General features: G+C 36.9%; 1 protein-coding gene across 3 annotated transcripts in view; it reads right to left on the minus strand.

Moving 5' to 3' along the window:
• Positions 1-397: 397 nt before the first annotated feature.
• The window catches only part of TNFSF13B (TNF superfamily member 13b), a 30,431-nt gene continuing 13,837 nt past the window's right edge, over positions 398-16,991 (minus strand). For 2 of the 3 annotated variants that reach the window (XM_074815331.1, XM_074815329.1), the window contains 6 exons: positions 11,240-11,649; positions 11,051-11,156; positions 3,004-3,060; positions 2,597-2,709; positions 2,350-2,500; positions 398-621 (listed from right to left, as the gene is read on the minus strand). In XM_074815331.1, coding sequence (XP_074671432.1) covers positions 509-621; positions 2,350-2,500; positions 2,597-2,709; positions 3,004-3,060; positions 11,051-11,156; positions 11,240-11,563 — 864 coding nt within the window. In that variant the 5' untranslated portion in view covers positions 11,564-11,649 and the 3' untranslated portion in view covers positions 398-508. The remainder of the gene's footprint in view (positions 622-2,349; positions 2,501-2,596; positions 2,710-3,003; positions 3,061-11,050; positions 11,157-11,239; positions 11,650-16,991) is intronic. The other variant, XM_074815332.1, reaches the window with a different exon arrangement.

Consider the following 16,991-nt stretch of genomic DNA (forward strand, 5'->3'; position numbering starts at 1 on the left):
CAACTGACACCTCCATTTTGTGATGAGGAATCTACCGTTTGATGTTTCTTTCCCATACTTTACACTTCAAATCTTTTATTGATGAAACAAGGCAAATTTAAGATGTACTTGTGTTTTAGTTTTTTAGTTTTCCTTCTCAAATATGGATAACAATTTGATAGTCAACTGTCCTGTTTATGCTGTACTTTATGGTCAACTCCTTCTTTGATATGGACAAGAAATTGTTTCAAAGCCAAAAAACCCATTGCCTTACAGTTGTTACTTAGAGTTTCCCATTGTCTAAAATAAATTTGCTTTCTGCTGATCACATGATGGTTATATCTCACAAGTATGTCTGGTGTGGTTCCTGTTTTGTGTTAACTTATTAAACCGAAGAAAAGTTCTCAGAAGCTGGTGGTTGATGGGGAAAGACTGAATTGGCAGCTTTATTACAATTCAATATTTTTTCTGACAAAGGCATAGGAAAAGAATAAAACTGGATTAAGCATAACAACAGAAATGAAGGGCTTCAGAGGAGTCTAACTGCACCAAAAAAAGTACCATCTCCATCCAAGGATATTTTGGCCCTTCTCCGTGGTATTGTAAGTTGAAGTTCATCCCCTTCTTCTAATTTTGCAATGCCTGGCAAAAGATTTGGAATATTTTTAAGTTAATATTTCAAATACATTACTTTCATGAATGGTATTCAAAAAGTCATTACACATCATCTTACAAATATAAGCGTGGCTTGTTACTTGTGACAAGTGCTTTTTTTACCTTTAGGTACAATCTTACAAATCGCAGCCTACCCAAAGCTGACGTTTAACATGCTCTGTGGAGCTGGACCTACTTTCCATTCCGCACTCAGCATATCACAGTTCACTTAAGCAAACGCTGCAAAAATTCATAACAGTGGTGTACCCAGATTCCTCATGTTATGGTGATGTGACAGGAAAGGTCAGCATTGGGTATTGCTGGTCCTAGACCACTACGTTCCCACACTGGAAGAGATTCTCATGAGCTTTACCAACCAAATGAAGTTACCAGACATCAGCTGATCCACTGCAACTGCAGAGCGCAAAGGTCTGCTTCCTGCCAGACACACATCAGCTGACATGATAACCGAAAGCACCTCGTCTCCAAGTTGCAGTCACTAAGCTGAGAGCACATCTAACATCTGCTGTGGCACATGCTTAACAGCATGAGATACTGCAGTGAGATTTTGTTTTTCAGGTGAAAGCAGGAGGGTGGGAATTTGGGAAGCAGGAACCTTGAAGTGACAGAATGGAGTGGAGATCCTAGTTAAGAAAGGGGGGGAGTAATACAAGGGTGAAGCAAGAGGATAGATGAACTTGAAGGTGGTTATGATGCCAGAATGTCTGGGTGCATGGACAGAAAGTTAAAGAAAATGTTTGGACAGCCTCAATTGCCAGGAGGAAGTAGCCAATTTGGTTTTATTTGGAAAAAAAATTAGTTTCCTTCCCCATCCCATTTGTTTAATGCCATTACTTGCCAACAGTCAACTCCATCGTTCAATGTCACTTTTTTATAAGGCATTGGAAAAAAAGATAGTTTCTATTCGCATAGATCTTGCTGGAAAATAACAAAAGAGAAAACCCTCAAATCCACCATTAAGGGGGAAAGACAGACAGGTAAGAGCTACTGAACAAGGTTTAATAGGCCTTGACAATAATTCCTTAAATACTACTGCAGGAATATACATATATATTGAGCATTGAGCCTGCTGGACTTGCATTAAACATTTTAATTGGCCTTTCTTGTGGTGTTCCTAATTTGTGCAGTCAGAAAGAGCTCCTTATAGGAATTCACTATTTTTCATCTAACCAAAGAGTAAAACTGCAGTAGCCATTATAAGGAGTAGAGAATTAAGCTGATAAGAAATATCTTTGGAAATCCTACAATAATGTATGCAAAAATTGGATGGCTAAAATTCACATATGATGTTTTAAAGCAGAACATAGGCTCCTAAATATTTTATTGGGACAACTAAATGTGGAATTCAAACCCTAAGTTAAACTGAGTTCTTCAATAAGGACAGTATGTACCCCTTTTGCCTGCTTCAGACATCTAACTGAAAGCACCAAAGTATCTAACCACATTATATAGTCATGTGGTCATGGAGAGAGGGGAATTGTTCAGATCACCTAAGTTAGATGCATACCCTCCAACTGCTGATGCTTTATATAAAACCATATTTTTTTAAAGTATTCTGTAATTTTGCAATTAATCAGATCCGTGAATGCAGTCCATTTTCTTTACAACTGCCACAATACGTAATCACCCAACACTACAGATTCTATTTGATACAGTTTATTTGCAAACAAAGAAAAGGAAAACTTAGATGTTTACCAGCAGTATAGCAAGAATTATTCGGATAAGATTGTGGCATATTTTGGATGCAACGAAACAATGTCACCAAGCTGAGATCATCACCAAACACATGGGCCTTCTTCCTCTGTATTAGGTGTCCCATAGCAAATGTTGTATCAGTATATAAAACCTACAGAATGAAGAGGTGCAGACTTCAAACATATTGTATGGAGACATCAAAAATCCTTTAAAAAGTCAGATGCTGAAGTGAATTGAGCTTTCTCACCTGCCCATATATGAAAAAATATCCTGTTTCTTTGATCACAATTTTATTTCCTTGTTCTTCCAGTGCTGTTCCACGTTTAAAGCTCAGAAGCCAAGGGATAATGCTTGAATCATCTAAAAGAAACAATAATTTCAGGGTAGTCAGAAACAAAAGTTACTTTCTTCATTTTCATCTGCCAAAGATTAACAAAGATGACTTCTAGTCAAGACTTCCAGTCTCACTAGCTGGATTTCCCCACTGAAAAGAGGATATCTGCAAGAGCTGTCCAGATGCAGGGACCTCTTTTTTTTTTTTTTTTTTTTTTAATTTGGTGACATAACTCAGTTACTGCTTTGAAGTTAGATAAAATTGGATGGAAGAGTTAATACATGGAATAGTCAGCTATAAATCATGGAACTTATTCTTACCTTTCTGTTGGATATCACTTTTGCTGTCAGCAATCAGTTGCAAGCAGGCCTGCAGCACTGCAAAGTGAAAGCATTTTGAAATCAAAGAAATGTAAATCAGTAATAGAGTAAGCTTTTGAAACTTCTTTTAGAAAAAAAGGACATGAAAAAAAATCTTCTCTCCGTCTCACCACTTATTTGAAAACATAATCTGTTGATTTTAATGCAGACCTTACTCAAACATGCCAAAACAAAATTCATACCACAACACGTACTAGATAACTTTCAGAGATCATGCAGCTAAGCAGGAGGCCTCAGATAGTCGCACAAGTAATACTTGCTTGTTTTAATCTCTGGTCCTAATATAATTGAAAAATGTAGCAATAAGTCAAATGAGCTAGGAATCATAAGATGAGTTAGCCTTGTTAATTTTCTAAAAAAAAAAAAAAGCTCAAAAAAACCCCCAACCCTGCCAGCTGTGACAGATATGAGATTTTCTAATGATGTTTACTATATTATGTAAAGAAATTCCAGTCATAGTTGCTGCAAAGTATTAGTCATACATACTGGTTACATGGTACTTTCAAAATAAATTCTCAAAATCCATATATACGTACTTTCAATATATTTTCAGATATCCACACTCAATCAACCTATACTGAGACTAAGAGGGAAGATACAGAGATGACTGTTAGCAAATTAATGCACACACAACAAATAGCTTAGTATCTGTCAAAACTGATGCATTACTCAAAACTGTAGAGACTAGTGACACTAATGACCAACTTGGAGTTTGATCTGAGAAAAATATTGCAGTATGTTAAAATATAGGCTCACAAGTGAAACAAAGATCTTTTAAAAAAATCTGCTAAGCATAAATGTCAGGGAACAGGATAAAAGAAAAAAGGATAGTTGCATTTGTTTAGAGCAGATTTCAGTGAAAACATTTGGTTCTAGTGCTACTTTGAAGGCTGGAAAACAAAGTAGTAGTATTTACTGCACTTGGCAGAAACCAAATTAATTTACTAAGGGTCAAGAGATGAAAATTCTGCCACGGATTGCTGAATCTCCATTTTTGTTTATCTCTTTTCAGGTAAGAAGGCTGTGGGTCAGATTTGGCCACTCTTGATGTAATGGGAGGTGCCCTACTCCATGAGTTCCTGTTTCTACATCGGCCAGTGGTACCCACGTGTGCAACCAAGTGCCCAGCAGCACGAACTTCTCACTGCACGGCAGGCAGTGAGAGGATTAAAGTAGAAAGCAGCCTCTCTCTGTATCTAAGTTTCCTTTCCAAGGGGGCCTGCCGGAAAATACCAGAAGAGGGCTGGATGCTCACCAGCACTCAGCGGTGCCATCTGGCAGCGGACAAAGATTCAAGTGCATGTCTGGGGACGCTCCAATGTCATGATGATCACACAAGCTGTAAGCCCTACTTACGTTAACAGGAATGCTATCCTGCAAGCTCCTGTCTCCTACAGTGGAACACGTCCTTGAGTTCTATCAATACTCATCAATAATGTGACAAAATCTATAGATTTTCAAACCAAGAATTTAAAGGCATCTGAATTCCCTGCCTCCTGATAAGGAATAGAAAAAACAAGCCATCACAAATAAAAAAAGGTATTAGACTTCAGTCATTTTTCTATCACACTTGCAAGTGAGAGAATTGTCTGAAAAAAAGCTTCCAGATAAAACCAAAATGTCATTAGCTGGAATTGCACAAGAAAGCACATCAGGCAATTTATTTCACAAGGTATTAATTCACTCTCCTTTGGAGCAAAGTGCCTTCCTAGTGAATGGAATTTTCTGATTCCCTAGTATTTCAGTAAGCTAAACCAAAACTTTCATTCCTGCTTTTAAAAGAACTCACTAGTGTGGCCACTGGATTTTCCACTAACCAAACAAGAGAGGATTGGTTATGATTCACACTAACTGCCACCCAGCAGGGTACCAATGAGTAGTGTCCACAAGCAGTGAAAGTTATGGCTACTTTAGCAACTCTTGTTCAACCTGCTCTGCAAACTTGATTGACATTCTTGAAACTATCCTGATTTACAGTTTGCAAGTCTGGATTTATGTTTCAGTTGTTTGCAGCACGGAAATACTAGTCATCATTGCTGAAAACTGCTACACAATTAATTAAAATCACGAAGTTCAGTACAGTCTGAGATCTTTTCCATCTTTTTAAAGCACATACCAAATCTGCTTTATTCTACAGATACCAAATCTACACATATCCTCTAAAAAAACCTCACTGTCTCTTTTTTTAGTTTATGCAGATAGAAATAAGGCTCCACAGAATATAGTAAGCTTGTTTTTCATGGAGAAATATGGATAGAACAGTGTCATTCATGACAATAAGGAGAACAGAAACTAGCACAGTGGTCATTTTACCTAAAGCCGCAAAGGACAAATAATACCTAAAAAAGTGTTTGAGGGATTGAACAACAACATGCTTCAAAAAAACGTTCAGAAGCCAAGACAGACGCATAACTATTTCCAGTATATACAATTACTTCACTTTGAGCTCAATGGAACTACATACATGCTTAAAATTAAGCAATTAATTGAAACAAATTCAGAGTAAGCAACACTACTATTGAGGAGAAGATATGAATATACAGAGTATATTTTCTGGGTAAAGCAACAGGGTTTTTCAGTAAAATGTTAACATTGTTAAGAATTGTTAGCAATTCTATTCCAAGAAGGACCCAAATCTCACCTGAAGTACAATATCAAGAATATATGCATTACAAAATATGGGTTGAATTGTTACTACCAGCATTGAGCAGAATAAATCAAAAGCTCTACCTGAATGCCCTTCAGCCCACTGTAAATCAAACCTGAGCATCAGCTTTGTAGTCTAAAGGATTTTTGAATAATTAATAATGTAAGCAGAATACCAGATTCAGAAAATATGTTTTTAAAAAGTGTAAAAATATCTAGCCTGAGTGTCACTATGAGGTCTAGCTGTGTAAAACAGAGTGTATCTAGAACAATAAAGTGTGCCCCATCCTCTTGTGACTTCATATAATAGCTTTGCTTTGATAAGCTTTTTTTTTTTCTTCTTCTGATTTTAACCGCTCTGCAGGGTGTGGGTGGGAAGAAACACATTTCAGAGTCTGTCTTCTTCCATAAACAGAAGAGCCAATTCTGAAGAAGTTAGTGACTCCAGATGCCTTTATAAACCACAGCCAGCACATGAAGGGATGTGTTGTCCACCGGTTGAGCAATGTAACCACAATTTAAAAAAAAAAAAAGCTAGCTTTTGCAGCAGGATAGGAATACAGCTTTCTGCATATCTGCATGATTTAAGACCTGATATTGGTAAAGCCAAATTTGCCCTCCCATGCAAGGTTTTGTATTATTTAACTTGCATAATCATTTTAATATTTTGCAGTCAATGTCATAATCCATCCAAACAAAATGTCAAGTTTATCGTCTGTGAACTCATGCATAAGTTTTAAAGTTTCGATATCTGAGGCCTGAGACATCTATCTCAATTTTTGCTGAAATAAAACCAAGAAAAAACCTGAACTTTAAAAAGCAGACCTGCTTGTTTAGGTTCGTTCTTTGGTCTAGATATGTGCTCTGTAGACTTCCCAAAACATACTTAAATACTAGATAATTCAATTTATAAGATATGCATGTTCGTGAACAATTCCCAGTCCTTCTTCCCTTAACTTCTTCATTTCTCATCACAAAAGATCTTCTTCCACTTTTTGCTTGCGCATTTTTATAGACTGTTTAATTTGGTGCTTTTTAATTAAGAAGTCTTTATGTGGCATTAATCATGGGTTAAATCAGTCCCTGCATTAAAATGGCTTGGTCATAGTTACAGATATGACTCATATCTGACAAATATCTAGCATCATTCTGACCTTAACAGAATTACCAGTAACATGTTACAATCAGAATAACAAGAAAATAATTTACTAAGAATTAAGAATACTTTATGTAGACTTCTATTATACAGTAAAAAGCAGGATATTGTTTTTAGAAATTAGAGCCTATTTTGTGCATTTTGGATTGAAGTGTTCTGCATAATACACAGCACTGATTCATTCACCAAGTGGAATCCTTCACGTAAAATTGCAGGCATTGTATAAGTCTTTTTCTATTCTCTTGCATAGAAGGGCCTACTTCCTTTTGAGTTAGTCTGTTGTCAGCAGAAACAAAAAAGAATAACGCATCTTTTCAAGAAGTAGATATTTCTTTTTTTATTAAGAGAACTCTTATATTTCCTCTCTTCAAACAATAAAATAAGAAGTATTTTGAATATTTGGTGAGGGAATTTTATATGTGGCATTTGTTTAGACTACTAACAAAAGGTTAGGTTTCTTGATTCAAAGATCACTGAAGTCAAGTTTCACTTGTAAAAGTCCTTGCTATCCCTGTCTCACAGAGATCTAAAACAACAACATACAGAGTCAAAATACTTCTAACCAATAAATGCACCAATTTGCCAAAGCAAATGTAGCAATGTGCTAGTAAGACAATTATACCAAGAACAATGGCAAAATCCTCACAACTTATACATCACACTTCCATGACAATAGTTATTTTCCATGGACACAACTGATATTGGAGTACAACCCAGGAACTTCTAGTGAAAAAAAAAAAATTGCCAAGTCACACGCCAGCTCAGCCTGCCTTACTGCTTTGTGGAATTAGAATTTCTCCTCAGTTCCTTCCATACATGCAATCAGACTGATTGAGATGGATAACTTCAATACACCAAAGTAAATATAGTCCACGGATGCTCCAATCCAATCACAGAAGAATGTTGCCTGAATTTGAGTTTATAGAAGACCTGATGCTCTTATCCCTACTTGGCTGTAGGAATCAGAATCCCACAGTAATGATCAGAACAAGGCACAGAGAGAGTATGTAAATGAAACTTGACATTCGTATATTGTACTGGCTTGGGTAATGGAACCTATATCTTGTTCCTGGACTCAAGCGCATATACAGCTTAGAGAGAAACACATAGGCAAGGCAATCAATAATTTTGAACAGGGTATAAAATTCAGGAGAGGTTTTTGTTGTGTAGTGATTTTCCTCTACAGGCAACATATATAAAAAGAAAGACAAATAAGAAAAAATATATCTGTTCTTATGTGTCCTGATATGACATTTGCCAGAAGTGGTTAGATGATCTCTCTGCTTGCACATTAATAATATGTACCTTTCAAAATCACCCATTAACTCCTACTCGTTGTGTATCAAGAACTCTAGTTCTGACTGCTAACTGTACAGCTTTATTTGGAACTGATGCTTGAAATCCATCTCTTCAACCTACTTGAGCTGGAAATTTTCTCGAGACACAAAATGTACAACTACTGATGACTAACAGTTTTATGCATGAACACAGACAAATGCATACCCCATAAAAATATGAAATAACAACATTGTATTAGATCCATTTTCATTCAACTGTCATTTTAATTAAAATTCTAATTTGTGGCCACTTTTATGCCTATAACATCAAGCAAATAGAAAAAAATAATATAGAAATTCCATATGTTCAAGAAGGGCTGTGCTGGGCCTAAAAAGAATCACGGGGCACCTATTTCTGGAATTTAATGATTAAAGTTTAGAAAGAAAAGAGTATTGAACCACAACTTTATTTATAAACAAAACAATGGTTCTGTATTTTACTTCTGCTCTCTGATGAAGCAAAGAGAAACAATGGTACATCAGTGACATTTTCAAGTATTCACTTTCTAAGGAATTGGGCCATGTTAAACTGAAATTATGGGTCAACAATTAATTATGAGACCAGACCCTACTTTGAGACCTTGTTGAAGCAAACAGAAATAGGACAAGAACAAGGCACCTCACTCGATACCCTCATTTATCTGCCATTGTACCAGAATGAGTGCAGCACATCTGCAGGATGATTTGAAGGCTGCTGGGATTCTGGTACCCAGAAATGGATGCGAGAAGATCAAAATGCAGGGCTAGTAATTCTGTGTACATGACCAAGAAACAGACAGGATTCAGCACCATGAACAACACCATGTTGTTTTATTTCACTCACTCTGCTAAAACAAAATTTAGCATTGACTAGTAGGTTCATGGCCATCAGTGAAATCTGATCTGAGAAAATGTAACATCTTACTGAATTCTGACAAGTTTTATTTCTTGTAATTATATAGCAGACAGAAAGGTAACCCTGTCTAACAGATAACCTTTTATATAAATGCAAGATTTGTAATTTACTTTTTTCCTTTTTATGTATAAAAATATGATGGTCATGTTAGAAAACAGGTTTGTAGTAGGTCAACCTATGTAGCTTTTCTCTTTTAAATTAATGTTTATATTCCATGCTTTCAGTTATCCAACATAAACAATTTTAAAGCCAGCCGTATCTTTAAAAAAAAGCTTACAGAAATAGGTAGCTTAATTAGAATTTTATGTGAAGAAAGACAAATAGGTATAACCAGAGGTGGCTACCTGATGAGAAGAATTTTACATCTGCCAGAAGCACAGCTGAGGACCCCAAAAACTTCCTCTCCCCCATACAACCTCAAATAGCAATAAGAATAAAGATGAAAGCTACTGTGAAGGGAACTGAATAACTTGCATAGTGATGCTGTAACATTCATTTTAAAAAGACATGCCTCTTTATTTTTGAAGATACTTGTGCTTTAGGTATAAAAGACCACTACTTTTTATTTGGGAGATGCTAGGGTGGGGAGAGCAGGGAAGCTCTGTGGTTCCTGTGATAGGAAACAGGCTACAAGAAATACAATTTAAGCAATATTGTTCTCATTCCTGTTTGTGAAATCACTCTTAGCCAAGACCCTGAACCAAAGATTACTAATGAAATAGAAGGAATCCCATTTAAACCTATGAATTTTAGGTGATGTCCTAAATGAATACTTTCTTTTGAGAGACCTGGAAGTAAATAGAGTGGTTATACTCTAGAACCTCAATTTCATTTAGCTTGCTGAAGCTTAAGTGAAATACATTTCACATTAATTAGTCAATCAAAAGCACATTTTAAGCAAAGTATAATTTAGTCTATACCTACAAATTACTCCATTTTAACTCCGTTTTAACTTCATCTATTAATAATTTAAGATAACAGCTTTCATCTAAAAGTATTAATCAATCTAAAAGTATCAGGCTTTTACAATCTAAAAGTATCCATAAGAGGATTGAACTGATTTAGCAACTCAAGAACATCTTTAGTTACTCGGTGCAATTAGAGTATGTATGCAAATTATTATAATAAAATTCTGTATTTCATCCTATCAGGCATCATTGTATTTGGAAAGAGAAAAAGGAAAAAATGTAAGCTTTTTATCCCCAAAGGAAACAAATATATCCCATTAATATTCAAGCATTATAATACACATCAGATGTCTTTTATGGAGCACAATCTTCAGTGTTCTCTGCAGCACGTTTTAAAAAGATAAAAATATCTTACAGGACAGGCATGCCTGTATTCATTTTGCTCATTATAATAAAAGATTGTTTTAATTCAGAAATGATGCTAAACTTCTGAATTCCTTGTAGTCTGCCTCTTTTGACAGGTACAAGCCAGCCTTTCTCTTTGAAAGCTCCTACTTCCCTGAAGTTAAGGAGTTTTCTTGTTACTTCTCTCTTTTAGCATGAACATGTTTTCCCAGAAAAATGACTTGGCATTTTTAATAATATCTTTCCCTCCCTAATACTGATCAGAGAGAAGCAAGTTAGGCATTACCCTTAACTGAGAATGATGGATTTAGAATTGAGTAATTTACAGTCTGAAGAATTTAAAGTTGCCTTACTCTACTGCATCATTGAGAAATACCTCCATTACAAGAAGATTTGGGATCTAACGTTCAAAGTTCAATCTGCAGACAGCATAAATATTTGGTACCTTAAACAGTATGGTAACCATTAGGAGAATATACCTACAGTTAACACCATTCATTCAACAATAGTTGTAAAAACCTTAATGGGCTCTGGGAGCACGGATCGGCTGACAGGAGAAGACATGAGTCAAGCACTGCTGCTTTTCTCAAGACAGTATCGAACTGCAGCATCCCAACCCACTCCACCAGATGCTATTTACCTGTTTCTTCTGTGTGGACAACAGATCTTCTCCACCTGTTTCTGCTCCCATTCCAGATTTCCTTTTGGAAGCTCTCAGCTGGGCCAGGACCAGGAAGCCTGTTCTCCTGAAGGGCAGAAGTGACAGGCAGTGAATGCAGCCTCACATTTGCTCATCCCCTGCAAGCCAAAAACCACCCTTCCAGCTTACCTGCCTGGCGCCAGCTGCAGACACTTGCAGGAAGGAAGAAACAGGGGTACCCGCTTTATTTTCATCAGGGGACACGGGTGGCCGGTCTAGCGGAGACCTTGCCTGGACCCTGTAGATCAGCTCGCTGCGCAGAGCTTCTAGTTCTGTTTTCAGGGTGATAACATGGTAAAGAGAGACTGCTGCAAAAGAGGACAGGAGCATTGCAAGCCACAGGAATGTGACAGAAAAAAGTCCCGTGGTGCCTGAAGCAGCACCAGAGGGGGCAGAGGGACAGGAGGCGGTATCCTTCTGTTGGATGACGTGCACACAGTCCACGGATTTCATCGCTGCTCTTTCCTCACTAAAGCCAAAGGGAGAGTTCAGCTGTCCCCTTCCGAGGTGCAATCCATGTTACCAGTTGCTCTCTGAAACTAAGGGCATCCAGAATGTGAAGTGAACAAAACGCCCAGATCATTTCCTGTCATATGAAGCCGTTGATAGAACCATTAAACTTAATGTACAGAGTGAACGTCTAAGATTCAGACTCCCTTTAGTTTTCTTCTTTCTGTACTGCATTTTGGAAATGAATACTTTCTCATGAGCTGCTTGCTCAATCTATCTTCCTCCTTTCACTTTCAACTTTTTATTTATGTGGCAGCTTGCTATTACCGTTTCCCATTATCTTTAAATTTAGGCACAGCTGGTACCACTGGTAATTTAAAGCCTTATCTAGAAGTGCAGAAACAATGTAAAGTTTCCTGGCAGCATATCATCCACTGCTACTTAAAAGACATACACATCTGACAATGCATGTGTCTCTGTGTGTGTAGGTATATAGATGTACTGTGTATATAAAATATATAATATATTTATATATATATAATTTCATATCTAAAGTGCATATACACCTACAGAGGGCACAACCTATTCAAACAAAAATTTTTGTGGTTTCCTAAACACAACAGTGGAACATATTCCCAGGTATGAGTAACAAATTACTGGTCTCTCAACTGTATGAAGTTGCAGATTGTGCAGTTGAGTTCATCATACTACTTTGAAGAGGGATAACATTTTATTAAACTTATCTAATAAATATAGTTCCTTTACAGAATTCAAGGCCTGGATTAATGCAAAAGGGGACACAAAGAAGTGGGGAAAGGAAACTCTGGGAAGGGGAGGAATGGGAAGGGATGAAAACTACAGGATGGGAAAGATGAAGGGAAAATAATAATAATAGGGGGGTAAAGGGGCAGAGGGGTATAGAAGGAAAATAACATTTAGAGACTTTTTAACCCCCCCCTCCCCAAAGCTTTGAACATGCATGCTTAAGTTTTTCAGGTGAATCCTGAGTGTCTGGCTTAAGATCATCTTTTTGAGTCCTTTCATCTTAAAGCCCTGAATTACGAATTCCTTTCTTCTGGGCAGCAGTAAGGTACCTAAATATCCCAAATACGTTCATACACTTTTTGTATTGTCTTCTCACATAAAATTAAAGTTTTACTCCTTTGTTAACAGTTTCAGTGGTCTGGGACAGAAAAAAAAGACCAAAAAGCATCACAATTAGAGCTAAAATAAACAGGTCACACCCCCCCACACCACCCCCCAATCTAAATTTTTTTACCATGTAAGTAAACTTTATCTTTGCAAGGGAGACAACTTTTACAGGTTTGTCTGAATACTGTGTAATGAATTCTGATGGCAACACCTATCAGAGTAGCTCAGATCGAGTTGATTCTGTTGGGAAGGAGAAGGAAGAAGGAGCAACAACAGACTAACAACTTCCATAGCCTCTCCCACTTCTATTTCTTAAGACTATTAGAAATTGAGGGCTCTTATAAGATTTGTCATCTTCCGTTGTGATGCAAGGTACTTTTTTCCTTACTTTGCCTCCTCTAGCAACTGCCCAATATCCTTCTCAGACAAGTAGTTATTTTCCTAAATGCAGAGGAAGAAAAATTATACCACATATCTTAATATGTTCCTAGAAGGTAGGTACATACTGTAAGAAATGATACAGTAATCAGTGCAGGGTGAAATGAGAGCAGAATACCATATAGTTTCTGTACCTATTTTCAAGGCTAAGTTAAGGTGTAAATGGGGTTGCATTTTGAAGGAAATTTAAAATTAACTAAGGTAGGTTTTTTTGGAACAGAATAAGCAATTATTAGAACTAAGCAGATGTGCCTTGAAGTATTACTAGACATCAAAACATTACCAGCCTAGTACTGACTGTGTTCCAAAAATAAAACAATATGACAGGTGGAAAATAAGTGCTATTTAAGAAAATGAAACCAAGTGAGAGAATGGAAGTTATAACTAGCTATCCAGGAATACTGAGAAACAATTGGACGGTGAGGTCTCTGTGGTCATTAACTTGTAAGAAAATAACAGATAGGTATATAATTAGCATCACTCTAGTTGCTTCTGGAGAAAATAGGCTGTCCCAGTCTCCACACCTTCTTTAAATGGGGTCATTATTTGGGCTGACAAAATAATTGTGGTGACACAGAGGACTTCTGTAAGACATCTGGCTTTATGTTGCTTACCATTCTGATAAATGAGAATTTCAGAGGGGAGATGAGAAAAATCAGAACAGCCCCCACACGGCAAACTGTTAAATTCAGCAGGTATTTCTAGTTAAGTATCAAAGGGATCACTCTGTTTGCAACTTTGTGTTGTTCTATAGCTTCATAAGCAGTTAAATGATTTGAAAGAAAATATAATTTTAGACAACTTCCGTGATGACAAAAACATAGTGGAACAACAGATAATGGGAGTAGAGATCAATCATGAAAAACAACGTGAATTGCCTAGAAATAGACTTAGTTGAACAACTTACATTTTAACATGATCAAACGAAGCTTTAGTAAATTGCAGACTACTAATTGCCTAAAAGTAAAACCTCAGAAAAATTACTTAAAACAAACAAACAACAAACAAACAAAAAAACCCAAGCTAGTTGCAGAGCCTAGAGCGTGGAGTTGGTGCCTCGATGTTTGCCACTATGTCTTAACATACTGTCCTTATGATTCCTCTTGTTGGCAGAGCTGCAAAGTAGTCCTTAGCTTGCTTAAAGCAAAGTCAGTAAAATTAACATATGTGCAGTTTCTTCTGTGTTTTAATCTAAGATATGACTAAAGATGACTAAGGAGGGCTCAAATTAGCTTTCCATTAGCAGACATGGGAGGGTGTTGACTCCAGCTGAACATGAGCTCTCAGTGGAACATTCTTGCTGAAACAGAAGTGAAATATTTGAATATATATGCTGGAGCAGAGTATTAAGCAAAAATAAAAAGTAGCAGTAATCGTGATTTTATATTGACAAAATTGTTTGCATAGAGCTACAACCGCCAAAACCAAACAGGTTCAGAAAAAAAAACCAGAATGAATACAAGAGGCCTAAAGAACCTGTCATGAAAGGGTTTATCAGTTTGTGGTTAGCAGCCTGCTTCTACTGGTCTGCTTCCCTGAAAACCCTTTTGCAGAAGTTTCTAGCATATTAACTGGTTTTGGCTCAAGACACACAACCTATGCTATGCATGCATGCAGTAAAACCTTGGGGCAACAAATGACCACCTCAAGTCCAGTTCAAAGCAGCATTTTTAAAACTATTTCTGGAAAACAAAATGGCACTGCATTAAACTGCGCAGAACTAGTCCTGGCCATCTACCTGTGGAAGCAAATAGGAATAAACCCTTATAATAAAGGTATTCTGAAAATATGGTCCTATTTTGCATGCACAGTACAGATGAGATACACACACACTGAATCCAACCATTTAGTGCCTCTTTAACCCAAAACAGGAGCTATGTTGAACACTCAGGTTGACTAAGACACCTCTTTAATTTAGTCAAGGAAAACTATTAAGAAGTGCCTTGGCTAGTCTAAGAATTTTACTTAACCAAGTCTTTTACTTTTGGGAAAAAGAGCAAACTTTTAGGTAAAACTCAAAATAAGAAGAAAAAACCCAACATCACCACTGAAGATTATTAACTGTGAGAATATTTCAGTAGGGGAAATGGATTCCTGAACAAAATCAAGGTTGGTGAAATCTCTGAAGATGTTACAGCAGAAAAAAACCCTGTAGTTTCTGCAAGCAATTAATTTTTTTCATTTCTATTATGCAGAGTATCAGATTAAATGATCAAGATGGGCCCTGCTAACCTGCAAATTTATAAAACTTCATCACTACATCTGCGGGGAACCAAGGCAGAGATAGTAAGCAATCACACAGGAAATTTGTGGTTGAACCAGAAACTGAGCTCTTGATTTCCTGAAATATAGTACTGTACTTTAACCACAAAAGCATCTTCTTTGAGGGGGAGGAAAATCCCATAATGAAGTTTAACGTATAAAAGAAAAGCAGATGATTTGAACGTGAAGACTTGGATAAAAACCCAATTTACTGAAGAAATGTGAAAGCTTACTAAAAATTAATGTTCTGTTTTTAAAAGGGAGGTTATGCAGATGCTGCAACCGAGAGATCCAGGCAAATGTTCATGGCCACACTAAAAGTACGGCTCCAGTGGCAAAGGTCCAACTTCACATACTTCTGAAGTAGCCATAAAATGGAACTGGTCCCTGCAGTTATTACAGAAAGAAAGAGGCCACGATAGCTTGCCCTACTACACAAGACAATGCAGAACAGATAGAGGAGCAAAGAATAAGCAAAGGATCCATTTTAAACACATTTAATTTCAAGTCGTTTCTGAAGATAGACAAAATGGACAAACTATTTTTGAGATCAGAATAAATCCTGACAGTTTTCTGCTATTACAGATCTCTGTATTAAGAGTATTCATAAATAGCCCTCTGAAACAGTACATGTTCCCTTCAAGGACACTTATTCAGCCATTAACTGCAATTTACACAGTAGCAAAACCAGGTAAGATCCTGCCTCACACATGGATCCAAAAACCACTCTATTTGTAGATACTGTGCTCCCGTGACTGTGTACCTTACATCCTATTATCTTAAATTTTAGGAAGCTGTTGAATAGCTTGCAAATAAAGGATGTGCTATGCACACAGTTAAAGCTTTATTTGATATATTACCTTGTTAAAAGGAAAAAAAAGTCCTATGAGATTTTTCTGAAGCAAAAGAGGTATTCTGTTCTCTTTGCCTCCCAATTTCAAAATTGCCTAGGATAACATGAATGTCACTGCACATTTTAGATATGCCATGCCTGATTTATTCCTTGCCCAAGACTTCATTTCTCTAGACATCTAGACAATTTGGGTCCAAATCTGGCATGCACACTACACAGTCATATATACATCTGACTTGCAGCCATCATTACTTTTTACACGGTTATTACAGTGCTTTCAAAGGGAACGGGAAATAGCACAGGAAGGAAAAGCAATTATTATAGGTGTCTCTCAAAGTATGCAGCAGAACCAACAAGAAATATAATTTTTAAAATATATAAAATATAAAAAGACAACACAAGATTTATATACTACAGCAGCTTAATGCCAACCTCCTCCCTCCGCCCCCATGATGTTATAGCAATTCCTTCTTACTGCACAGGGAAAAAGGAGCTCTGTCATACAGCTGTAGCTCACTTCTCTTATAGTTTCACTGGCTTGGCTACCCAGCAACACGGAGTAGCGCATTTCTCCACCTCTTCGACACTGTGCAACTTGACAGATTTGCACAGATGGGATAAAAATGCATTTGTATGGTAGCAAAATAAACAATCAGCCATGGCCCTTCACGTGGGAGTGGCCACTCTTCTGCTGCTATGTACAGTCTGTGGACCTTTAACAGAGAG

Source organism: Strix aluco, chromosome 2, assembly GCF_031877795.1.
Source record: "Strix aluco isolate bStrAlu1 chromosome 2, bStrAlu1.hap1, whole genome shotgun sequence".
Taxonomy (NCBI): Eukaryota; Metazoa; Chordata; class Aves; order Strigiformes; family Strigidae; genus Strix; species Strix aluco.